At 42.5% G+C, this 26,757-nt stretch overlaps 1 protein-coding gene across 1 annotated transcript; it reads left to right on the top strand.

Annotated features, from left to right (window-relative positions):
- Window positions 1–6,837: 6,837 nt before the first annotated feature.
- Window positions 6,838–26,290, top strand: LOC308334091 (uncharacterized protein; the record flags this gene model as incomplete). Its single annotated transcript, XM_080790679.1, has 16 exons — window positions 6,838–6,969; window positions 9,406–9,467; window positions 11,054–11,149; window positions 11,719–11,796; window positions 11,895–11,987; window positions 13,302–13,498; window positions 13,933–14,180; window positions 15,004–15,104; window positions 16,048–16,185; window positions 16,289–16,390; window positions 18,864–19,031; window positions 19,390–19,548; window positions 19,816–20,604; window positions 23,161–23,339; window positions 24,937–25,393; window positions 26,168–26,290. Exons 1-16 carry the CDS (start codon window positions 6,912–6,914, stop codon window positions 26,288–26,290), a joined length of 3,048 nt encoding a protein of 1,015 aa, XP_080646805.1. The 5' UTR covers window positions 6,838–6,911.
- Window positions 26,291–26,757: the final 467 nt, after the last annotated feature.

Raw genomic sequence — 26,757 nt, 5'->3', positions numbered from 1 at the left:
AGTGCCAGTGGAAAGGCGGTGTTGTGTAGTCGCAGTATTAATGTGGGTCCTGTTTTTCATAGAAGTGTATATTTGTACATCTTTAAATTGTTCTGATGAATTAAAAATGGATGACCCTGAGTAGACGAGTCTTAGTGCTTTTCATGCTTTCGTCCTCAAAGTAGCAGTTTTTGTTTTTGTCTTGTGCTTTCGTTTGAAGTGTACCCATTCTACATACAATGTTTGTGTTGCAGGTATTGCATTGCATCTGCGTGTGGACGGGCCTTAAATGTCATGGCATGCTCAACAGGATGTGGTCTATCTTAGACTACAGCTTTGCACAATATTGAGTTATATTAGCTATAGAGCAGCTTTTTGTTGGGGGCGCCCCCCGGAAATGCTTTGGCGATCATTCCTCCACATGGTCACAATTTGCATTGTTAAAGATGGGGCGTCTTTAGGCTGGACTAGGGCTGTGTGACTGCTTTAACATTATTTAAGAGTTTTTGGATATTTTGTTAATGGAATTTTTCAGGATCAAATCAAACAATAAATCCATAATTTTTTCTTCTGTGTAAATGCCATTTTTGTGTTTATTATATATTATTATAAATGTCTATTAAAATGAAAATATATCTTTTACATTTGTTGCCTTTATTGATATAGTAGGTATAGCCGTTTCCTGTCTGGGTGTATGTAGCCTTTTAGCTTGGGGGGGGGGGGGTGTGGTACATCCAGAAAGAAGAAGTGAAACCACAGCCGATTGACAGGTATACAAAATGGATGCAACATGGAGGTCCCACCATGATAAGGCATGAGTCGAGAACAACGTCTATTTCACCATCTACTTCCATGCTGCTGCACAGCACAAACAGACTAGAACTTTGAACGTTTTGGTAACCTTTATATATAGGTCCCGGACTCTGCAGGTATAGATTACTTGGATGATGGATACCATCCACGCAAAACATAAATCTAAACCACATACCTGTAGAATAATAAATACATACATGGAATACTAGTGTATACCATGCATAAATGAAAGAAATGTTCACTTAAAACCATCGGCAGGCATTATATACATATGTCTGCTGTCGAGAAGAAACCTCCAAAACTCCAAAAGGAATTGAAAAATATACATTTTTCAGGAAATTAAGAAAACTATATATATTTTTTTTTAATTACTTGAAAGCAGTATGGATACGCTGTCAAGGTGCACTACTAGACTATATCAGACTATATAAGTATAAACATGGTAGCAGGTTTGGTTGTCAACTGTCGAGTACGGTAACTTAAAAATTGGCAAACCTAAAAATAAAAAAAACTGTGTCTCTGAAGGATGTGACGGTGGTGATAGGAGTAATATCAGTAATTAAGGTTTCTTATCGAACACTTTAAGTGCACTCTTGTAAAGCTGTTAGGGTTATCTGTGGGTTCGAGAAACATCACACCTGTGAAAGAACACCTGTGTGATAGAATCAGTGATTACTATCTATGCTGTTTCCTCATGTTTATTAGCCATCCAGGAAACGTTGCGGTTATACTAACGTCCTCTTAGCTGTGACGAGGCAGCCATCTTCTTTAACTTTGAGTATAGCTTCTTAAAAAAAACGTCTTCTTTTTTTAAACCTCAAGGCATTGCAGTCTCGCTTTAGATCCGCACACAAACACATAAACAGCCTATAACTGTGAAAGTGAAAGATTAATGAAATGAATAATAAACTATTCAATTTATATTAATGAAGCAAGCGAATTAAATTAACTTATAGAAACGTTTTACAATACTAGGTTAATTAAAGTTAATAATTATGTTAATTTATATTTGTCGGAGCCATGCATGGTGTTTTCCTATATATTCGAACATTGATTGATTGAAACCTTATATTTCAGGGGAATCCAAGTGAGACCAGGGTCTCTTTTCCAATGGCGCCCTCAGAACACCCGTATAGCTCTGGTCCATAGCCTCCTAAATGTACTGTCATGGTTTGAGTCTTCCCCTGTCTGTAGTTCCACTTCAGCCACTCCCACATTCTATTCCACCACACTGCAGACCTATACACACCTGTCTCCCACTGGCCTCATCAGCCCAACAGTTCCCTTCTCATTATACACACCTGTGCCTACTTCCGCAATCAAGCCACCGCCTATAAAACTGGACTCATTCTGCCTCATTCCTTGCTAGAAGATAACCATTAATTGTTACATGTGTTACATTCCTGTTCTCTGTATTTTCCTAGTGTTCTTTAGATTATTTACTAGTTTGGATTTTGACCTCCTGCCTGTTTTTGGACTCTGATATTCTGCCTGGCCCCTTGGATTTGTTTGCCTGTTTTGGACTGCTTTCTTGGTTTTGACCTCTGCCTGCTGTACTTCGATGTAAGCCTTTAATTCCCTTGGTTTTGGTCGCTGTTAAACTATTGAACTTACTCTGCCTGTGTTGCCTGCACTTGGGTTCCATTTTGATACACACCGTGACAGTTACAAAGACCTTGATATAAAGCGTTACTGTATGTAAACTGTTGTTCTTGTTTGTCCCTGCAGGTATAATGCCCCATTTATGTTTTTAACAAAGCTGACCACTGAACATGCAGGCCCCAAAGACTCCACACAACAGCTAGGGGCAAACACAAGGAAGGTACTGTATGGTTTTATTATTTATTAATTTTGTATTTATACCCAGGGTAGTAGCTGAGTACAAGAGACACACACACACACACACACACACACACACACACACACACACACACACACACACACACACACACACGGTTACCTACAGCTCTGCTTAAAACCTGGGAGCTGACCAGTATAACCACAGTCTTATACTGTTGGCCACTAAGCAGTTGAGGGTTCAGTGCCTTGCTCAAGGGCACTTCAGCGGTGTTGGGTGAGTGATGAATCGAACCGGCGACCTTTCGGCAACAAGGGCGCTCCTCTAACCATTTTATAGGCCACCACTGCCTTTCTATGGTGCAGCAGCACCACCCTATGGTCACGCAGGTGCTACTACAGCACATTACAAAATACAGCTCACTCTATCCAGTCCTCTCTGTTTAGGGTCCATTTGGTTCCATTTGTACACTCTCAGAGTTAAATGAACATTATACAATATAAATTATATTGATTAATATACAATATAAATTGGGGTCCCAGAGATGGAAATTCCATTAAATGGGGGTCCGTAGACTAAGGTCCTTCATGCAGGTCTCTTATGGGGGTCCCTGGAATATCTTTTCAAATGGGGGTCCACGGGCTAATTAGTGTCAATTTGGTTGGGGGTCCTTGACGTGAAAATGTTTGGGAACCATGTCCATGGACAGACAGAAAGGACAGACCACCCATGACACTGGTCCTGTCTGTCTGTCTGTCTGTCTGTCCGTCTGTCTGTCTGTCTGTCTGTCTGTCTGTCTTGTTGAGTTGGATGGAAAGCAGGGTCATGACCAGGCTCCTATTCCCTGCTGCCGCAACATTGTTCCTACTGTATTTTGTCTCCTTAAAAGGCCACCCGGCATCATTCTGGAAATTAAGTGCTTCCCGACGCGTGAATTCCCCTCTCTGTATGTTTACATCAACATCCAACGCTATAGGGCCATGTCTTTCTGAGCCCTATTTTATACGTTGGATATTTTATTTATTTTGTCACGCTGCAACACGCTGTGAGCTTGTAGAGTTTCAGTGCATGGCACTGGCGTGCAGCTATAAGTATATACAGCAGATCAGGCAATGGTTTCTGGAACAGGGCCTTATGGGGCCGGTGGGCCCAGACCAAAGAAAAGGTCCTATCAGTTAAAACGGAGTGCTGTTTGGAAGAGCAAACAAGGAACGCAGCTCCTCTTAACCACAGATTGAGAGCTGTACTGTATATAGTTCCATTAACCGTACAACTTTTCAGTGTGTTTGTGAATGCTCATTCAAACTACAGTACACATTGCAGTCAGCAGTGGCACTACTATAGTGTGCATATACTGGCTAGTATATATGTACATATACTAGGCTACAGTAATTCTGCCGACTAAGCTTATGCAACGTCATCATTAACACACCACATTTCATGAAAATCCAGTCTATATCTTTTCTTTCTAGGCCAGCCTATAAGTTATTTTGCAAACAAATCAGTATTTGCTATATAGTATTTCACTTCAGGTATGTGAGCTTGTGTGTGCATGTGTCAACTTGCAACGTGTGTGTGTGTGTGTGTGTGTGTGTGTGTGTGTGTGTGTGTGTGTGTGTGTGTGCGTGTGCGTGCGTGTGCGTTTGCGTGTGCGTGCGTGCGACACTGTGTGTCACCTATGTGTTTATACCAGCCGAGGCTCTGCATGGGCGTGGATGGGTGTGTTCTCAGCATGGCAAGTGAAAAAGCTCTCCAAGTGAAAACATTGTGAATGAGAGTGCAGTCAGTGTACACTAACCAGAGAGAACCTCGAAAACTGCACTTGTTGAACACAAAGGTTTCAGGGAAAACATCACAATTGCTATAATATACAGATCTTAAACAGAGAGGCCATTTGGCATTTATGTTCTGACGGCTGCCTTCAGTTCAGTATACTGTACAAGGCGTGCTTCCATGCAGGACCTACAGTATAGGCTACTGTAGCAGAGACTGAGTTGTTAGTCTCCCAGTGAGAGTCTATATTATGGCGTCCAGCAGAGCGGTGGATGAGTGCCCTTTGGACGATGATGGAGACATTCCAGCGGACATTGAAAACATGCACATGCTCCTCCAAGGTCAGTCAGTCCATGTATAGACCTACTGTAAAGTGCATTGCTGTGCTCAATGAAGCTTATTGGTTCATGCTTCATTTATTCTCCGTTGTGTGTGTGTATATATATATATATATATATATATATATATATATATATATATATATATATATATATATATATATATATATATATATATATATGACGCTGTCGGTTCCCATGAGTAGAACTGCTATTTTTGGTGTACGACAGACAGTGTCGTACACTTCTTCTTGTGCAAACACCATGTGGTGTGATGTTCTCTTTTGGGGTTCCCTGCATGGCATGTATTTTCAAACGGTGGTCCGCCGGCTAATTTGTGTGGATTTTGGGGGGTCCTTGACATGAAAGCGTTTGTGGTACCACTGGCCTACAGTATATGTTGACAGGGGTCCCCCAATAAGAGTCTACACTTCCATTCCTTTTTTTTCCCTATTACACCACTCTTCACCAAAAATATAGCCAATGTACAAGCTCATAATGCAGCGCATTGTGACACATTGAGAGCTTGTACATCTGCTATTATCGCTGAATGTTTTCCTGTTATGACATGCCCAGAATTGGGCAACTGGGTTTATGTATAGTTAACTGTTCATAAACGTCTCTCTCCTGTACGCGTCATAGCTAAGTGTCATACAGTACGGGCGGTGGGCGGCTCAGGGGTAGAGCGGCTGGAGGGGAACCGCAAGTTTGCCATGAGTCCGAACCCAGGCTCCCCCAGAGTTACTGTCGAAGTGTCCTTGAGCAAGACTCTGAACCCCTGATTGCTCCTGATGTGGCTGGTTGGTGCCCTGCATGGTTTCCGCCAGCATGAAGTATGAATGTGTGTGTTGGATAAAGGCACAATATACAGTAAATGCCCCATTTACAGACAGTACAGTAGGCGCGTGGCCTCTCTGTGTACCTTGCTCTCTGTATCCGTCTGTGATTGTTGTGCATACATGAATGTATGTATGCATGCAAGCATGTACTTTAACAACTTTAATATTATGTACAGTAGTTATAGTTGTCAGTGACTAACATGCATGCTCTAGTGTTGGATAACAAGAACACAGATGTATAGCAAAAAACTATCATTTCAACACATATCCTCATATTGCCAAACTATTATTAAATGAACCACTCGAACATTTGCTGAAAATAGGCAGAGATTTGTTGCAGAGGGGAAAGAAAATGAATGTACGTTATACTTTGTTGACACCCCGGTCAACAAAGTGGATTAAGTGGTTAATGAATCGTTATAATGTGAGCAAGATCGCACAATCTTTCCCTTTCAACAACGGCAACAACTTGAACATCATGTATAACTTGAAATGTATCTTTTAAACTAGGTTTTTCCTAGTTGAACCGGGTGGAGGTGTGGTCTTCTTAGACAGTGTAAAGCTCATGGTGTTTCTGCCCAAACAAACAGACGCCATGGTTACAGTACACAGATGTAATGTTACTGTATGTACTGAATATGAGTCATTGTGACTCTGTGCTTTAGTTTTTAAACTAACCTTTTAGGCCTTTTGTCAACAGACGTCTAATACATCAACTACACCAAATACCAACACTGACTTTCCCTCGACTATGTTTATAAATTATAGTAAAATCAACACCACAAACAGTGAATGTTTAGATTTTTTCCCAGCATGAGCATTAAAGAATATTACAGGTAGCAACTAGCAAAATAAAACCTGATCTAACCTGACATCAGGTGTAATAATTCCAGCACGATATACAATGTGTAAAGTGTATTTAAACTGTTTAAAATAAGAATTTAGCTCAAGTTCTACAAAAAAAATATATCTTTTTTTAAGTGAGAGTTATTGAAGATTAACATTGTTTTGGCAATTGAAGCTCAGAGTATGTCTAGTAGTCTACTGCCCCTGAGCTGTCAAAGTGCCACCCGTGCGTGTGTGCGTGCGTGTGTGCGTGCGTGTGTGTGAGTGACTGTCATCAAGCCATCCTGTCTTGTACTGTATCGTACCTCTTACACCTTGGCAGATCTCCCAGGCTGGAGCCTTCCTATATTAGCCCAGGAAGAGCTCTGCTACTTTGGGTTGGTGGGGATCAGTGGCCAGTGGTGGGAGGGGGGAGAGAGAGAGAGAGAGAGAGAGAGAGAGAGAGAGAGACTCCCGGTAGCATGCAGGGGACACTTCTCTCTCCACTCACAATGTGACCTGGGTGGCTCATTATTGGATAAAAGCATGGAGGCTCAAACACCTGTGCGAGAGGAGTCAGAGATTCCTCGCTCGTCTACTGTTGGTGAGTGGCCAACATACAGTAGACAGACCTGTCATACATACAGGCCAACATACAGTAGACAGACCTGTCATACATACAGGCCAACATACAGTAGACAGACCTGTCATACATACAGGCCAACATACAGTAGACAGACCTGTCATACATACAGGCCAACATACAGTAGACAGACCTGTCCCCGTGCATTAGGACAGTATTTCATACAGTAGACAGACCTGTCCCCGTGCATTAGGACAGTATTTCATACAGTAGACAGACCTGTCCCCGTGCATTAGGACAGTATTTCATACAGTAGACAGACCTGTCCCTGTGCATTAGGACAGTATTTCATACAGTAGACAGACCTGTCATACATACAGGCCAACATACAGTAGACAGACCTGTCCCTGTGCATTAGGACAGTATTTCATACAGTAGACAGACCTGTCCCCGTGCATTAGGACAGTATTTCATACAGTAGACAGACCTGTCCCCGTGCATTAGGACAGTATTTCATACAGTAGACAGACCTGTCATACATACAGGCCAACATACAGTAGACAGACCTGTCCCCGTGCATTAGGACAGTATTTCATACAGTAGACAGACCTGTCCCCGTGCATTAGGACAGTATTTCATACAGTAGACAGACCTGTCCCCGTGCATTAGGACAGTATTTCATACAGTAGACAGACCTGTCCCTGTGCATTAGGACAGTATTTCATACAGTAGACAGACCTGTCATACATACAGGCCAACATACAGTAGACAGACCTGTCCCTGTGCATTAGGACAGTATTTCATACAGTAGACAGACCTGTCCCCGTGCATTAGGACAGTATTTCATACAGTAGACAGACCTGTCCCCGTGCATTAGGACAGTATTTCATACAGTAGACAGACCTGTCATACATACAGGCCAACATACAGTAGACAGACCTGTCCCCGTGCATTAGGACAGTATTTCATACAGTAGACAGACCTGTCCCCGTGCATTAGGACAGTATTTCATACAGTAGACAGAGCTGTCCCCGTGCATTAGGACAGTATTTCATACAGTAGACAGAGCTGTCCCCGTGCATTAGGACAGTATTTCATACAGTAGACAGAGCTGTCCCTGTGCATTAGGACAGTATTTCATACAGTAGACAGAGCTGTCCCCGTGCATTAGGACAGTATTTCATACAGTAGACAGAGCTGTCCCCGTGCATTAGGACAGTATTTCATTAGTGACAGCCTGGGAGGTTGCATTTAGATGTTTGCTTCATGGTTGTTGTGACATTGTGACACTAGGGAGTTTTCAACACAGGTCTCACAGCCAGAATGTAATCAAGTGGAGACCATTACAGTTACTGTGCTGTACGTGGTTGCTGTATTAAAAAAAAACTGCAGTCCATTTAACCATTATTTTAATTTCTACAGATACAGGCAGTCCCCGCTTAGACAGGAGAGATATTGTGAGATACATTATTGCACTTGTCTGAGCTTCAGAAAGCACTACTTTTATTTGTCAAGCTTGGAACACTCTGAGCTGTAATTAAATGTATTGTGAATACATATGAAATGTATTGTGAATATAAACATGTTGCAAGCATAACATGGTGTCTTGTAAACCTACGAAGCACTTTGTGTGGAGGGCATGTAACTAAAAGTATCAATCAATCAATCAATCAATCAGTCAATCAATCAATCAATCAATCAATCAGTCAATCAATAATTCAGTTGTCCGCCAGTATAGGTGTTGCACCTGACACTAGAGTCTACATTTGAAGTGCTACTCATATTGTGATAACATTTACGATACAAATTGGTTAAAATAATGTCTTATACCTTAAGATAAGTTTGTGATCGCAGCCTTATAACTGAACTGAATGAGCCCTGAGTGGAATGGAGCTACACCGACGTGAGGAATACTCTTACAGTATGCCTTTGCAAAGCATTATCTACAGTAGAGGTCTAGAGATGTACAAGTTGAGACATCATTTCAACAGCCTCTAGAGAACAAACATGTAGAGTGATATAAATACAACATCATTCCATTGCAATGTCACTCACTTATGTCATTATAAAGAAAGGCTTGCACAATAAAGGACAGTAACTCTGAGTTGTGTCATGAAATCAGGATAAATGTCAGCAGGTTCAATCAAGCAAGCTAGATACATCCTGTACTGTACACCAATGCCTGGTTTATACTTGGTTGCGCATCGTGGATAAAAAATTATCACAAGGTCACAAGATCACAATGTGACGCGTTGTAATATAGATGTGCTAGTTTTGACCAACAGGCAGCGCTAATTACAAATCAGGGCCAGGCCAAAGCCTTCACAGTTCTTTGAATGAAAGGATTAGCATGAGCCTACAGTTTTTAGATGATAAAAGAGAATTCAATGTACAGTACATTACACAGTATGTTATTAACGAGATTTAAAACAGCATGTATTCTTTCTGTCTTCACAGTGGAGCAAGAACAGATTCAGAAGAGAACATTCACCAACTGGATTAATGCTCAGCTCTCTAAGGTACGCTGTCCTGTACTGTACTGTACTGTACTGTACTGTACTGTACATCTGGAAAACGTAGAAGGATAAAAGAACCGTCCCGTCCATGATATCCTCTGATCGCTGAACTCATTACAGAATGTGACCCGTTAGCCTCCGTGCAGCTCCCTGTGTGTGTGATGGAGAGAGAGGACCGCCGAACCCAAGCTCTAATTGGCCACGGTCCCTGAGCTGCTTGTGATATGTTGCTGGGCCTGGGGGTGTGTATATTTAGTCGCTGCTGGCTCCAGCAGTGTTATGGTCAGCACTGTAATCAGACACCCTGACCCACACCTCTCTGTAAGGCCCACATAACATCCACCCGGCTCTGCCCTCGACTCCGTGCACTCTCGCCCGCATGTGATAATGTGACATCAGTCCAGCGGCAGCCCAACCGTCTGCAGGAAAACACTCCTTCTGTGTCTGGAAAATAAATGGCAATGTCCTCCTTGTTGTTCCCACACTTGAGTGTTTGTTGTGAAGGCGACGTCATCCCATGTGCTGCACTAGTGGACAGTTTATTTATCAAATACGTGGTACAGTAGGTCACAGAAAGGTTTTAACCCATTCTGACCTGAGATCAGATTCATACGAGGTTTCCACTGGACACTACACTGGTCTGATTAACCCATTCTGACCTGAGATCAGATTCTAAAAATGTCAGTCGTTCTTCGATTTTTCAAAAATAGCAGACCTACAAGCTCGTAGCGCGCCACTCGGTGGCGCGCTATGAGCTTGTAGATCTGCTATTTTTCAATAGGTAAAGCATAACATGATGCTAACACCAAAATGGGTGCCCGGTCAGAATGGGTTAAACCTCTGTGACAAACTCAAGGCCGGGCATCTATTCTGCACATCGTGTGGTGGGTGTGGAACGCCAAATTTATCAAATTTGAAGTCTGTGGGAGAATGCTTCTCGAATTACACGTGTACGTACACAGACGTAAGACAAGTACACACAGACATGTTTCATATTACAGATAGATATAGCTTATATAGTACACTGCATGAACACTGTGAAATAATTTGACACACCCGTTCCTTGGTGCCAAAACCAAAACTGTGACGTACGGGAGTTAAATGTATGAAGAATGGCTCGCAACTCTTGTTTAATGCTCCCAGAAATAGTTAATTTATGGGAGCATTTTCTTTTTTTAATATATATTTTTTGACACATGATTGACACCCCTGTGTCAATCATCTAATGTGATCCTGGGCTCTACACACCCTCCGTCAACCTAGTCCCCATATATGGGGGACAAGGGAAGAGCAACGGACTTGAACTCATGCTTCCTTCATGCCTGAGTGTCCAAGTTGCTCCTTTACACCTGACAGGGGGGAGTTTCCCTGGTTGGACGTATAGCGCGTGGAAGGAACACGTTATTCTAACCAGTTCCTTTCCCCTCCATCAGGCGCCCCGGCTGGCCAGGGGGAGGCAGTTTGGAGCATTATATACGAGTTGCGAGCCCTCCACCTGTTATCCGACTATCCACATGGAAACAGCAGGTGGTGCCATTGCTTTGTTTTCACCTATAATGGAGGTTGATTGTTTCATGTGTCTGTCACAGAGATGCCCTCCCAGCGCCGTGTCAGACCTGTTCTCTGACCTCAGAGATGGGGCAAGGCTGCTTGACCTCCTGGAGGTGATGAGTGGACAGTGCATGGTGAGTTTAGTTGGACCGGTCCCTGGTGCATTTATGTATGGCATGTATGCAGGTAACCAGTATCGGTTACCTGGGAATCGTATACAATATAATGACGTTGTCAAACATCTAACAAACCATGGTACGCTTTGGACAACATGGTCAGCACAGCAGTAATGCAGTTACAGTCAGTGGCAGTTTGACAGCTGCTGAAAGTTGGGGTACCATCAACAACTATTATAAGGCAAATATGAAGGAGTGTTTTTTTGTGCAGAACTAATGTTTGGAATGGGTTCAGAATCATGAAAACCCGGCCTAGTTTGACACGTCACATGCTATACATAAAGTATAATGAAATTTAGAACATTTGACATTATTGGTTCTTAATTAATGGTACCCCACCTTTCAGCAGCTGTCAAAAATTCCCCTAGGGGTGGCTGTATAGAAACCAATGTGGGATATGTTAGTAGACTAGACACCTTTACAAACACATTGGTGAAGAAAATTCGTGGTAAGAAATATGTATTCCCAGATTTTATTAATAACCTCTGACTAAAGGAGAATGCTGATACACAAAATTCTCTCCCCAGAAAAGAGAAAAGGGCCGCAGTCTTTTCCAGAAGAGGTGTAACATTGAGACGGCACTTAATTTTCTCAGGAACAAATCGGTACGTTTCCGCCCGTACAACAACAACATGCAACTATGCAGTATTTAAATGTTTTGGTGTATTTTAATTTTGGACTTTTTTTTTGCTGTTATCGGCAGATCAAACTTGTTAACATCAACATATCTGATATTGTTGACGGGAGACCCTCCATAATCCTGGGTCTCATCTGGACCATTATTCTGCACTGCCGCGTGAGTATACAGTACAGTACAGTACAGTAGGCCTACGAGACGTTTGGTCTTTGTTTAGATTCTGGACCATTATTCTGCACTGCCGCGTGAGTACTGTATACGTAGGCCTACGAGACGTTTGGTCTTTGTTTAGATTCCTGGCAGTATCTTAACCCATTTAGACCTGATAGGACGATTCTACTTAATGTCTTCAAATCCTGACAGTTTTCTGAAAAAACCTGCATGTTTCTATGTCAGTCGTCTCTCAAACATTTTCATGTCAAGGACCCCCAAAATTATATGTAATTGGCCGCCGACCCCCATCTGAAAAATATGTTGTTCCAGGGACCTCCCCCAGAAGCAAAGATTTGAGTTAAAAACGTTCGCTCTGAAACAATATACATTTTGTATATTCAAAGATTTGCACCACAGTTTCACGATAAAATAAATAAATAGCAGATCTACAAGCTCGTAGCATGGCACTCGGTGCCGCGCAGTGCCGGTTCTAGGCCTTTTGAGGCCCTAGGCAACATATTATACAGAGCCCAAAATGTTTATAAACAAATCACAAATGTTTATAAACAAATCACAAATGTTTATAAACAAATCACAAATGTTTATAAACAAATACCAAAATGTTTATAAACAAATCCCAAATCCCATGAGACTTGGTCCTACCCCCCCGACCATGAGACTTACTACAGGTAAACTGGTAGTGGTCCTACCCCCCCCATGAGACTTACAAATCCCAAATGTTTATAAACAAATCCCAAATGTTTGTAAACAAATCCCAAATGTTTATAAACAAATCCCAAAATGTTTATAAACAAATCACAAATGTTTATAAACAAATCACAAATGTTTATAAACAAATACCAAAATGTTTATAAACAAATCCCAAATCCCTTGGTCCTACCCCCCCGACCATGAGACTTACTACAGGTCAACTGGTAGTGGTCCTACCCCCCCCATGAGACTTACAAATCCCAAATGTTTATAAACAAATCCCAAATGTTTGTAAACAAATCCCAAATGTTTATAAACAAATCCCAAAATGTTTATAAATAAATCCCAAATGTTTATAAACAAATCACAAATGTTTATAAACAAATACCAAAATGTTTATAAACAAATCACAAATCCCTTGGTCCTACCCCCCCGACCACTGCCGCGCTATGAAAGCCAGGGTTCCTGTTCAGAATGGGTTAAAATCCTGATTAATTTGGAAAGCATCCAGAACCCAACCCAGGGAACATTATTCCATCAACGCATATCCATTTGACTTGAAAACACTCAATGAGAGCCGTGCTCTGAATGTGTGTTTCTGTGTTTTAGATTGAAGTGCTGACCAGCACCCTGTCCGTCCGGCCCCATCACTCCTCCATTGACTCTCTGTCCAGTGTGGACTCCGTCTCCGGTAGCCCCGTGCTTGGTCGCGTTGCTCCAGACAGTCCCACCCCACGAGGAGGGACATCACGCCTCCATACGGCCAAGAAGGTCTTACTGATGTGGGTCAAAGACCAATGCCAAAGGTATACATACATTGTCTGATGAAGTTTAAAAAGCAGGTGGCTTTGCGCACATCCAGTTCCTGGCTGGTGCTGGACTAAGGTTAAATACAGTGAAGAGAAGAAAGTAGTCCGCACACATGCAGGCTTGCTCCAAAGGTGTTTTATTTTATTTAAAACAATCACCTGATGAAGGCCGTTCGCGGCCCGAAACGTTGTGTCTTAAAACTTATGGTGTTTTAAATAAAATAAAACACCTTTTGGAGCAAGCCTGTGTGCATGCGGACTACTTTCTTCTCTACATTGTCTGATAAACACATAGAAATAATGACCATGCAAAATTCTTAAAATCATGTCATAGACATAGTATTACAAACTTGCAGTATTTAATATTATTTCCTATACTATTAGTTCGTTTTTTCTCATTTCTGTCTCTCTCTCTCTCTCTCTCTGTAAAGGGCTGGCTGTTCTGTCAGTGTGAAGGACTTCAAGTCAAGCTGGCGGAGTGGGGAAGTCTTCTTGGCCGTCCTGTGTTCTCTCAGACCCGACCTGGTTGACCTGTCCTCGGCCCAGACCAGAGGTTCTCTCAGACCGGACCTGGTTGACCTGTCCTCGGCCCAGACCAGAAGCAACAGGCACAACCTGGAGCAGGCCTTCCGTCTGGCTGAAAAGGAGCTCCACATCCCCAGACTGCTGGAACCCCAGGGTGAGTGTATAATTATATATATATAGCTTCTCGGTTTTGGTGATCATGCGTTTCTGTTTGAGTGTAAGAAGTACACACGGAGACGACAAAGTATTTGTCTCCGAAGTTTGCCACTCTGGGAGCCAGTTTAAAAAAGAACCGGTTATGTCCCCCAAAACACTGTCTCTGTGTGGCAGAAAGGGCAGATCGGCTAAGTACTTACTGCGGGTAACGGGTAACGCAGAATACGGCATCTCAGACACAACTGACTGACTTCTAGATACATAAGGCAAGATGGGGATAATACTGTAGAAAGAGCAGCACACATGGTGTGATGTTCTCTTCCAGGTTTAATGATCAGTGTTTCCCTGGTTTATTTGTGTAGTCAATGTTATATTGAAGGTGTTTTAGGCACTCTGTGTAGTACAATTGCATAGTCTCTAAGGCCCTATACGTGGGAGGAGGAGTATAACTAAGGGCAGATGTAGAAGCCTTTCATGTGCATAATATAGTAAAGATATTCATGTCTTCACAGCTTATTGGGACATACGTATCATACATAAACATTTCCTGTAGTCAACATTTCGACCATGGATATGGTACCATGGCAGATATTCATCTACCTTTTAGAGAAGACATGACCCTGTTGATGTGAGCTTGATGTCTAAATTAAGTGTGAAACATTTAAATATCCTCTTTAGTCATTGGGTAAAGGGGTTGCAAAGAGATGAGTGGTTCTGCAGGCAGATCATCTTTATAAGTGTCTGTATTGTCGTTTAATACAACCTTGGTTTGCATTGAGCCTGTAACGATGAATGTATTTCTCAAACCTTCTGCGTTGCAGATGTTGATGTGAAACGGCCAGATGAGAAGTCCATTATGACCTATGTGGCCCAGTTCCTGCAATACTCCAATGACAGGCCATCTCCTGATAACCATGTGCAGGTCAGTGCACAAATGTTCTACTATACTGGGTCTAATTTAATATGGTTTATTTTCTTTTATAATATTGACAGGTTAAAAAGAGACACTTTGCTTTTCATGCAAAGTTGTGGTGTCACGTTAAATTAGGTGGCATTGTCCTTATACAGTGTATAAGGAGTCCTGCATTTTATAATTTAGGTTCCCAATGTGGGGTCCGGAGACCCCCAGGGGTCCTTGAGGGAGTTCCAGGGGGTCCCCAGCTAAATGATAGTTTGTAACCAAATGGACCCTTACGGGTCTATTTGTACACTCTCAGAGTTAAATTGTCATTGGTTTTACAATATAAATTGGGGTAGATATAAATGCCATTAAACGGGGGTCTGTAGACTAATATGCATGTCAAACTGGGGGTCCTTGAAATGAAACAGGTTGAGAAATAAATCACTGCTAGAGCCGTAAAAACCTTCTCTTATGGGGGTCCCTGGCATATCTCTTCAAATGAGGGTCCGTGGGCTAATTAGTGTCAATTTGGGGGTCCTTGACATGAACATTTTTGTGAACCACTGATGTAGCAGACACTTATCCAGAGTGACTCCCGAGGCACACCATTCTTGAACCACGTGTGCATGGTTCAAAAAATGAAAAATATAAAGTGGTATCATTTGAGAATATCATGTTGGAAAAATAAAAATGGGAATATCATAATTATGCCTTTGTTTACTACGGAGCTATATCGTCCTAATCAATCCAAAACCCATTGCAAAATGTAATCTTCTGTAGGATCCCACGGTTAGTCTACACATGAATAGTAGAAGTCCCACACACGCAAATGTATTGGTTAAGATACAACGTACATTTCGGTCACTCAAACCTTCATCAGGCATATCCGGTTTGAGCTGCTCTACAAAAAGATGTCCCAGTCTAGGCTCACATGAAGGTCTCTCAAGAAGCACTTGTTTTTCAGTACGTGTCACCTGAATCCAGCTCTGAACCTGCGAGTCCCCAGACGGTCCTGGCGCTGACGCAAGAGGCCACCCGGCTGCTGAGAGAACCCCTGGAGGTGTCCTCTGTCCCACTGAACGCGTGCAGGGAGAGAATACAGGTTGGTTGGTTGGGTTGGTTGATTGGTTGGTTGATTGATTGATTCATTGATTGATTCATTGATTGATTCATTGATTGATTGATTAGATATTTCTTTCTATCAGTTGCTGAAGAAGAAGATGATGGAGGTGGACCTGTCTTGTCTCCTTTCATCTCCAGAGTTTAAAGCATGTGACATTGAAAGACTCCAACAAACCGTCCCAGAGGTACAGCTGCTACACTCTTTGACATCCTTGGGAGGAATCTCAGGTTCAAAACCCAAATGTATCCAAACTGAGCGTGGGAGAACAAACATACTGTAGACAAATATACTGTAGACAAGCGCTGTTATATTTGTGACTCTTTTTGAGTCATGGCGGCAAGTATTGTTCAGGAGAAAAACATTTTTTTATCCAAAATAAGTTAATAGCATGGGCAGACTCTTCACATACTAGAGCATGTCTGAAATAAATGTCAGAGCTGAAATTGTGAAATAAAAATGTAAATATGAAATATATGCTTAAACATGTAGCTACGTATACTGTAGGTGTAATGTTAGAGTCCACATATAAGTGAAGCCTGTTTTCTCAACTCTGCAATACATTACTCTATAAGCCATATCTCCAAAACGGAACTGTCAAACTGAACAACCAATACCCGTATGTCAATTTGAAGCTAAAAATAATCAATGACTTAGCCTCGGGTCACATTTGATTAGGTGGCATGGTTATTTGTTGAGCTGTGCAAAGCGCTAGTGCAAAGCCATTTCAGCCTCAGTGTCACTGTACACTAGTCACTTGTACAGTGGGAATCTGGCCCCGGTCTTCCTTGTACAAGATATACTCACAATGTGAGTTTCTGCATAAATAAAGCGTAAATAAAACGGTAAAAAGTTAACCACGGTACACAATGCACTGTGAAAAACAAGATCTGTCCATCAGAGGGTGATGGAAATGTCAAAACATACTTGGGCTGCAGCCATGCGGCTCAACCATGCATACCTCTAGGTTGACATATTGTGATCTACAGTATTGCAATGACTTTTGCAGCTACTGCAAAAACAGGACACAATCACTCTCAACCAACAGGATGGGCTGTCTGGGGAGATATGTTCCATGAGTCAGAAGGCAGATATTGTTGCACTCCCTTTAGACTAGAGCAAGGGTGCCCACACTTTTTTGACTTGAGAGCTACTTTCAAAATGACCAACAAGATCTACCCACCGAAAAACAACTATTATACCATTGCTGAAATAGTTTAAATATGTATTTTTTGGAATACCGGAGCTGGCGTTACATACTGTATAAGACAAATGCACTTGCAATGTGAAATTGAGCGGGAGAAATGGAATATTTTTTTAATTTTTATTAATTTGTAATGCTACCAATGTTTTTGCACACAACAACACCCTTGAAATCAAAATGTTGCTGGGTTTGAGCTGCCCCATTTGGTGTCAATCAATCATGCCACTATTTAAACTAAATATTCCTTAGGCACATGTCATGTGATCTACCTGCACAGCCTTTGTAATCTACTGGTAGATCACGATCTACCTTCTGGGCACCCCTGGAGGGTATCAAACCCATGAGCGGGATACAACAGTGCATGCATGCCTCAGACAGCCCCACACTAGATGAGTGGTGATGGTGATAACCAGAGTGTGACAGCTAGTCAGCTACAAGTCACAATAGATGAGTGGTGATGGTGATAACCAGATTGTGACAGCTAGTCAGCTACAAGTCACAATAGATGAGTGGTGATGGTGATAACCAGAGTGTGACAGCTAGTCAGCTACAAGTCACAATAGATGAGCGGTGATGGTGATAACCAGAGTGTGACAGCTAGTCAGCTACAAGTCACAATAGATGAGTGGTGATGACAGCTAGTCAGCTACAAGTCACACTAGATGAGTGGTGATGACAGCTAGTCAGCTACAAGTCACAATAGATGAGTGGTGATGACAGCTAGTCAGCTACAAGTCACACTAGATGAGTGGTGATGGTGACAGCTAGTCAGCTACAAGTCACACTAGATGAGTGGTGATGGTGATAACCAGAGTGTGACAGCTAGTCAGCTACAAGTCACAATAGATGAGTGGTGATGGTGATAACCAGAGTGTGACAGCTAGTCAGCTACAAGTCACAATAGATGAGTGGTGATGGTGACAGCTAGTCAGTTACAAGTCACAATAGATGAGTGGTGATGGTGATAACCAGAGTGTGACAGCTAGTCAGTGGGGAGTGTTGTCACAATAGATGAGCGGTGATGGTGATAACCAGAGTGTGACAGCTAGTCAGCTACAAGTCACAATAATATATGAGTGGTGATGGTGATAACCAGAGTGTGACAGCTAGTCAGTGGGGAGTGTTGTCACAATAGATGAGCGGTGATGGTGATTGTGATGATTTCTCACTCACCTTCCCAGCTTCTGGTGGCGAGGTACAATGAACCAAGGACAGGCAGAACTAGACCTTAACCACTTAAACAATTTACCAGGGTTCCCATTGTCTGCACTGTACTTTTCCGCTCTCTACACCAAATGTATACGTGTATTATTCACCAAAATAGCTAACAACATGTTGCATTGTGATATGGGGTGAGCTTGTATAGTCGATATCTTTTTTTCCCCACCGAATATTCACTAATATTTGTTTGCTGGGGTTCATGTGATTATAAATTCCTACATTTCCTTCTGCCTAGATATGCCATAAGCTGACTGAAGTGGAGAAGACATGCAAGGAGCTACATCAGGTGTCATCCATGCTGGATGGTGACCTAGCACAGCTCACCCACTGGGGCACTGAGGCCCTGGAGACTTACCACAACCTCAACAAGAGGAAACGCATCCAGGGACAAACCAGAATAACAGTGAGCAAAACCAAACCTTTTTGTCCTCAAGTTCCTCAAGTCAGGCATTCACTGTTTTAATAAATCATGTCAAACTGTTTCCGGACAGCAGGGCCAAATCTATCCATCCATACTCTATAGTCTGTAGTACAGAACCTAAATTCTAATTGACAGTGTGTATTTTGGCAACAGCTAAAGTAAACATATAAAGAGTCACTGTTCTGCTGAACATTGCCTTCTACTGTAAGTTAAGCTGTGGCTAAGGGCCATGCAGTTTGTCTCTGATGTGGAAACGAAGCCTGCTGGAGTGTTATTGTTTTTGAAAGTGGACTAATAAATATAATGGTCGATTTAAAGTATGGGGCATTCTTCTCTCCAGGTGCTGATTTCTCGTGGCTTGCAGCTGGAGGGCCAGGTGGTGGCTGACGGCCAGGACCTTCAGGTCCTTGTGGACAATAATGTACAGAAGTGTCCCCTGCTGTCCCTCGGTACCTCTACCGTACAACACAGGGTCTCACAGACAGTATCTCAGTCCCAGGTGAATTAATTAACGCTCAATCGTCAAGCCCTGTATAATCGACTGCAGTACGCCATATGATAAAATATTTTTAACCCACTCAATAATCGTACCTAGTTACAGGAACAACATTTAAAATATATAGGTATAGAGCCTGCACACCGGCTCAAGGCAAAGGATCACTTTATTGAGTAGACAACCTCATATGACAATCTAAAACAAACAACAAAAATAATATCTCCTTCATCTAAAGTAACTTTGTCTCATCACGTGTGTTTGCTTTCCCAGGAAATTATGGAACTGCTTAGCTCCCTAGCATTTAGTCAACGTGTCTGTGAAGCTCCTGGTATGCAGCTTCCTAGTAAAACCACGTGTCCGACAGAGCCGGACGCCAAGGCAGCGCTCGCTGTTCTGACCTCCACCCGGGATGTACGACAGACAAATGGGACTATCCAACACCAACACCAAATCCAGGATCCAAGTCAACCTCAGTCTTCATTTCAGAAACAGGGGCAGCTAAACTATAGCCATTCTCAGGACAAGACTATTCAGAAAACCAGACTCAAGGTCTCGCCCCATGCTCGAATCCAGGAAGAGCCTCAGCGTTTGGCTAAAATGACAGAACCTCAAGCACCTTCTCCTCCGGATCAAAACCGAAAAGAAGCCACATCAAAGTGTTTGAGTCAACCTCAGTCTACTCATGTCCAAGTTTCAAATCCAAGCCAAACCGAGCAGCTTCCATTCACTGGCTCTGAACCACTTGACAAGGCCGAGAGTCCTAATCTATTCAAAAGTACGAGAGACAAAAAGGAACCCTCTTCTTCTCACTCACAGATGCACGGTCAGAAACTCCGGTTAAGGCGGCAACAGAACCTCCTGCCGACGGAATGTGGAAACCAGAAACCTCCACTACCACCACCTGCTTTGGTCCGAAGCGACGTTCATTCCAAAGCCCAGGCGGTGGCCATGAAGAGCCGCCTGGAGAAGGCCAAGTATGGCCTGCAGGAGAACGTCCAGGAAGCCATCATACTGTTCGGTGACAAAGAGATCTCAGAGTGGCAAGCCAAGAGAAAACAGGTAAACATGTACATTCTCTTGTGTTTCCCACATATTCATAACTTTCAGAATTGCACCCAAACTCAGTTTTTGCCTGCAAGTTGTCCTTTAATTAACACTGCACGCTCTTTGCTGCTTATATACTGTAGTGTACATGCTTGATGCTTAGCCTTAGGGCCGATTCATACTCCTATTTTAGAGCCGAATAAAAGTCGTTTCGGCTCTGTAGAGCCTACAATTTGACGTCATTTGACGTTCGGGGGGGGGGGGCGGGTACCGTCCTAAAGTCGGCTCTTCGGTGCTACTGAAAATTTCTGACGAGCCGAAATCATTTCGGCACTACAGCGCCAAAACAGAGGTAAAATAGGAGTATGAATCGACCCTTTGGCTACAGTAGCACTTAATAATGAGGGACAACAGTTAATGGTTTATTGGCATGAATACATGGCTATTAGATATTATTAAGTTAATCTTAGCCCCTACTTTTTAAGGGTCCAGATAATAGTAATTAACATTAACAAATTACCAATGAACTACTCAATACTATATATTATTCGTCCATCAAAATACCATTAATAAATCGTTTAGGCCTAGTGCAGTACAATGTTAGTAAAGAAACTATTCATCAATTGGTTATTAAAATGAATGACCATTTAGATAAATAAACCATTAATGCACCATTGTCTCAAGTCATTAATACATAGTGCTACCATGTTGCTGTTGAGCAATGCTTGACTTGCAGTATAACCCGAGGGAACAATTTTGCCTGTGCTATTGTTTAACAAAGCTGCCAGTCATGTCTTTGCATGTCTGGGCTGTCGTGTTGTTAGTCTCTGCATGGTCTGTGTGCTTATTGCAGAGAGCGTTACGGACTCTGAAAAGGGCTGTTCTCCAGGAGTTTCTGGCAGCAGCGGAGGCTTTCAGCTCCTTGTGCTCCGGGACTCAGCTGCAGGATGTGATGCTCCTCTCGGTTTCAGTCACGAAGCAGTGGGAGGTATGACAGCTTGTAGATTTAGGCTATTTTCAGCAAAGAAATTTGGTGTAGAGGCGGAGAAAAAAAGAGGTGGGCAATTATAGAGCCCTAGAGGACCCTGGTCAACTAGTGGTCAACTAGGGTTTGAGTGGTTATAAGATTTGAAAGACTACAGTGGCAAGTCGGCATTTGATTCTGCATGTTAATGCTTCATTTGGACGGCCATAGGCTACAGCATGAATTCATTTCTGTAATTTACAGTAGGCCAACCTGATTTATAGATACACCTTGATAAATGTTACTGTATATTGTCATGACGAATAATTGAATTTGGGCTTATCACTGGATAAATGTGTTTTAATTTGGTTTTGATGTCTTCGACATCGTCTTTGATAGTCTTCAAACCATTATTTTAAAAAACCTTTTTTTAGACATCCTAAAAAAAAATCCAGATTTGGACAATTAAACTTTCTTGCTTTATAGCCTATGTTCGCTGTAAATTAATTAGGCCTAATTAATAAATGAATGTAATGAATTATTCATTTATTCATTATTCATTTCTTGCTGCGAGAGTGAGGTCTAGCCAACACCAACTCGGGATTCCTGGATCGCTGCCCTCCACAAATTCCTATCCAACATCAGGTTCTTGAGCTCTGCAGTGTTGTCAGCCAAGCTGTCGCGCTATATAATCTAATAATAATCTAATAATCTTTGCCTATATAATGTCATGCTTGCCCAAAATGTGGGATGTCAGTTTGAACGTTAACAGTGCTTAAGTTGAGTGCCTGTGTCTGTGTTGTGTGATGTTGTGTCCAGGATGTGCGCTCAGAAATGGCCAACTTTGTGCCACTTTTGTGGTCCCAGATCAGAAGAAGAGGGAAGACGCCCCTGTCTCAGGAGGAATTATGTGAAATGCATGCCAACACCCTGCATGATCATACTGCTGACCATGTCGACTTTGAATATTATGTGCAAAAACATCAGGTGAAGAATGTGTTGATCAGTCGATTGATGGATGACTGCAGTGCAGACTATGCAGAGTACGAATGGATATGAAAGAAACTCAGTCTTGTAGATGTACTAATTGTTGATATTGATTGTGATTGATTGATATTTAGTACGAGGGATTCTCGTATTACACCTCACTATTAAAGCAAGAGTATTGTGCCAGGCAGTCAGTTTGGCTTGTAGGGTATGTTTTGAACCACAAGAGGGCAGTGGTGCACCGTTGAAACGATGCACCTTTTTTAATGAAACAACGTCACTCGACTCGAAGAGGAGATACTTCCTGTTAGTTCTAGGAATAGATTGAATCAGCAGGTGGATTTTCACGACGTGTAGTATCTAGACATTTGGCGCTTGTTTCTCAAGTTTTACGAACATTATGTACTTTTTAGTCAGACAATTAACTCTTAGAATGAATTTTGAATATATATTTGAGCATAGATAGTTTGACGCCAGGGCTCCGATCGACCGAATGTAACATTAACATTTTAGTTAAGTTATAAGCCAGATGGAACAGAGCCTACAGGTATAGGCGCGCTCACGAGTTGTCTGACTGAATTATCGCAGGCTTCGCATCATTAAATTCTTTACTTTTCTAGGCATGTCTCTCCTCCACTGATGGTGGTTCGTCTCTTGTCTGCTCTATGGAGGAGAGCCACCAGGAAACCTGTGCTTCTGTACTGGTAGCTCAGCTGGGGGAGTCAAGTGGAAGGCAGGAGACACGGCAGTCAAATGACACCGGTCATTCTGCGTTACCACAGCAACTTCAGCAAGACAGGTAAGATGATGAATATTGCCAATGTAATCTTCTATTGGATTGATTGAAATATGTATTAGCAGTTTGCAGAATTACAGTACATTTCAAGCACAAACTCAATACAAAGATTTTTAACTGTGAGTGGACGACCCAATTAAGCATTACACTTGTTTACAACAGGGTCCACCATATGTTCAATTCATCAAAACATTTAGAGACGTACAAATAGACACTTCTATATAGTTAAAGAACAGAACAGGAATTCATCATAAAGGAAGCAAAAAGGGAAAAGAAACATATACAGTGAGGGGGAAAAGGATATGAGTGTGCAAAGTAGGCCTATGTTTTATTGAGAGCTTTTAAGGAAAATATACCTTAAATCATTTTAATACCTGATGTATCTGAATAGTTCTGTTGGGTTTACATCCATACATGCACCATTAACTATTATAATGTACCACTAACTTGAGTGAAATATTGAACAGTAGATGAACAAATTCAACATTTGACTGTAAAAGTTTAAACATTCTATACCGGTTAATCTCCCATTGTCTGCCTATTTAGTCGTGGCTGTTTTGATGTGTGTTAATGGTAAATACTTGGCATATAAATGTGTATTTATTTTTGGGTGTGTTTCGCTTGAATGATTAACTTGATATGAAATCAATGCTCCCCTTAAAACTGTCCATTCAATTTTAACTGATTTATTTTTGACATAATTTGATTTATTTTATGTGGAGATGTGAAATTAAATAGAATTTGCGTTACAAGATTGGAAAATGTCAAGCAAATGATGATACTAATTTAGCAGTTTGTGTGCCCTTCAGTCACGAAGCAGTGGGAGGTATGACGGCTTGTAGATTGGCTATTTTCAGCAAAGACATTTGGTGCAGAGGGGGGGGGGGAAAGAGCCCTAGAGCAGGGGTTCTCAACCCGTGGGTATTATTTTGGGGTGTCCCCCCCAATAAAAAAGAAAAATGAAACTGAAAGACTTTTTACAACTGAATGGCTGGAACATGGAAGTTTAACTTTACATACGTAGTACACATAGTGCATGCATAAACCTTCCTTGATGATTATATCTGGTTTCAGTATTCAGCATGTCGTGAACTGATTTATTTCTTGCATAATTTAATTTATTTTATGTGGAGATGTGAAATTAAATAGAATTTGCGTTACAAGATTGGAAAATGTCAAGCAAATGATGATACTAATTTATCAGTTCTTTCAAAATAGTGGCGTGGGGTGCGGCGTGCCCATCCAGGTGCATGCTATCATAGCACCTGACGAAGCTCACGGCGAAACGGGTCCTGCTAATAAATAGGTTGATGCAGTAAGTTGTCCGTCTCTGTTCCCTGGAGTGTGCAGTCCCTTCCTTGGAAGGTTTTTCTCTTTTTTGATATATATATATATATATATATATATATATATATTGCTAAGACGTGTACAGACGTCCTGGGCTCACCTTGGGATAATTCCTAGGACATCTGGAGAAATTGGGCTAATATGGGTATGGCCAGCTACATAAAGATCCTCTTTCTGTTGGACTGTGTAATTAATTGAATGGTTTGGATTGCTGGACCTCCCCTCTGTTGCTGTACATATGTTGACCCAGCAGGGGGCAGCAGAACACCCCGCCGAGCAGAAGTGGCACTCAAGCCGACCCTCAACCAACAGACTATCAACCAAAACCAAGCCCGTCCTGCCCAGATCAACACCATCACACACCCTCAATAAACCCTGGGCTGACGCAGGCCTCCGACTGCCCAGATCAACATCACACACCCTCAGTAAACCCTGGGCTGACGCAGGCCTCCGACTGCCCACTCCATGTCAGAAGCCCCACTCATCAAGTGAAGGATTTCCCGCCACTTGATGAGGACCATCACGAGCTGAATCAGAAGCTGCTCCCTGGGAAGGATCTAGGTGATGAACAGGAGCCCCTAGTGCAGACCCAGGATCAGCACAGACTGACAGGTGATGAACAGGAGCCCCTAGTGCAGACCCAGGTTCAGCAGAGACTGACAGGCCACAGTGGTGTACCGCACATCCCACAGAGCCACGCTCAGCAACAGGTATGGAGAGAGGATTCACAAGACAGCTTTTCATCTGTCAGCAGCACTGCACACTGCTTTTATGTTAAAACCATTTGCGTGCTACTGTATGGCAACTGAATTAGCCCTTCACTAAGTCCCTCCCCAACCCATCCTGGCACGTTAGCAGTGAAGAAAGCTTGACCTGCATAGCAACCGTTGCTAAACTATTTGGCATTGGAAAATCGCTTTTTGGGGTGGGATTTAGTGAAGGGCTAATTCCCCTTGTGGGAATAATAAAGGTCTACCTGCCTTCCGGACTACAGACTATCAAGATCACACACCCTCAATAAACACTGGGCTGCCTGCCTGCCTGCCTGCCTGCCTGCCTGCCTGCCTGCCTTATATCAGTGCCTACCTTATATGAGCAAGTGCCTGCCTGCCTGCCTGCCTGCCTTGCCTGCCTGCCTGCCTTGCCTGCCTGCCTGCCTGCCTGCCTGCCTGCCTGCCTGCCTGCCTGTCTGTCTGTCTGTCAACATTCCAATCAGAACGAAAAGATGATTATTTCCCCCCCCAAATCCATCAGTGTATGTTTTATAATCGTCCCTATCTTATATATTTACTTAACTACATCCCCTTGGCTTTAACCTGGCTTTTGGCCTTTCCCTAAGCCTCTGCGGTTACTAAACGAATCCAGAAGAGCGATTGGCTGCTCCCGGGCGCCTCTTAGCCTGGCTGCGTGGCAGCGTTAGAGTGCTATAATCCACAGTAATGGGATAGGCTCACTGCTCTGCTCTCCTGGCTGTGTGTTTCCAGGCGGTCGTCAGGGGGGATGTTGTGGAAACCCCGCGGCCAGCGGAGCGGGCCGTCATCCCACCCCAGGTCCCTCCCCAACAGGAAGCTGAGGGCCTGTTGCAGCAGGAAGTGCTGAGAAGGTAATGGGTCAATAATATGATCTCCCTGTATGCACTGTTGTTCTATTCGTCAAATGTTATTCTATAGCTTGAAGTGGGATTTTTTATTAAAGGCAATGTGTAAGTGCGATAAGAAACATACTGAAGTCTGATATAAAATGTATTATGTCTAGAGATGTGACAAGTGCCAGTTGTAGGTTTTTACCTGGCCCACACTGCTTACAGTTAGTCAGTCAACTGGAGAGCAAATCGTTTGTAAAGATGTATATTTTGTGTGCAATTTTATGCTTTATTAGATCAAATAGATCAGTGCAAAGAGATATGGCAAGAGAGAGAGAGAGAGAGAGAGAGGAGGGATGTGCGAGACAAGACAGCGGTTGGATAAGAACCTGGCCTGGGTCAGGTCATTTACAATGAGCTTATGAGCACTGGCTGAGCCACCCATTGTGTATTATTACACAAATATTGTCAAACCAATCACTGGAGTATATG

This window comes from Protomyctophum bolini, assembly GCF_963924005.1.
Source record: "Protomyctophum bolini genome assembly, chromosome: 19".
NCBI classification, from domain to species: domain Eukaryota; kingdom Metazoa; phylum Chordata; class Actinopteri; order Myctophiformes; family Myctophidae; genus Protomyctophum; species Protomyctophum bolini.
This window is presented reverse-complemented; position numbering and strand designations above follow the sequence as displayed.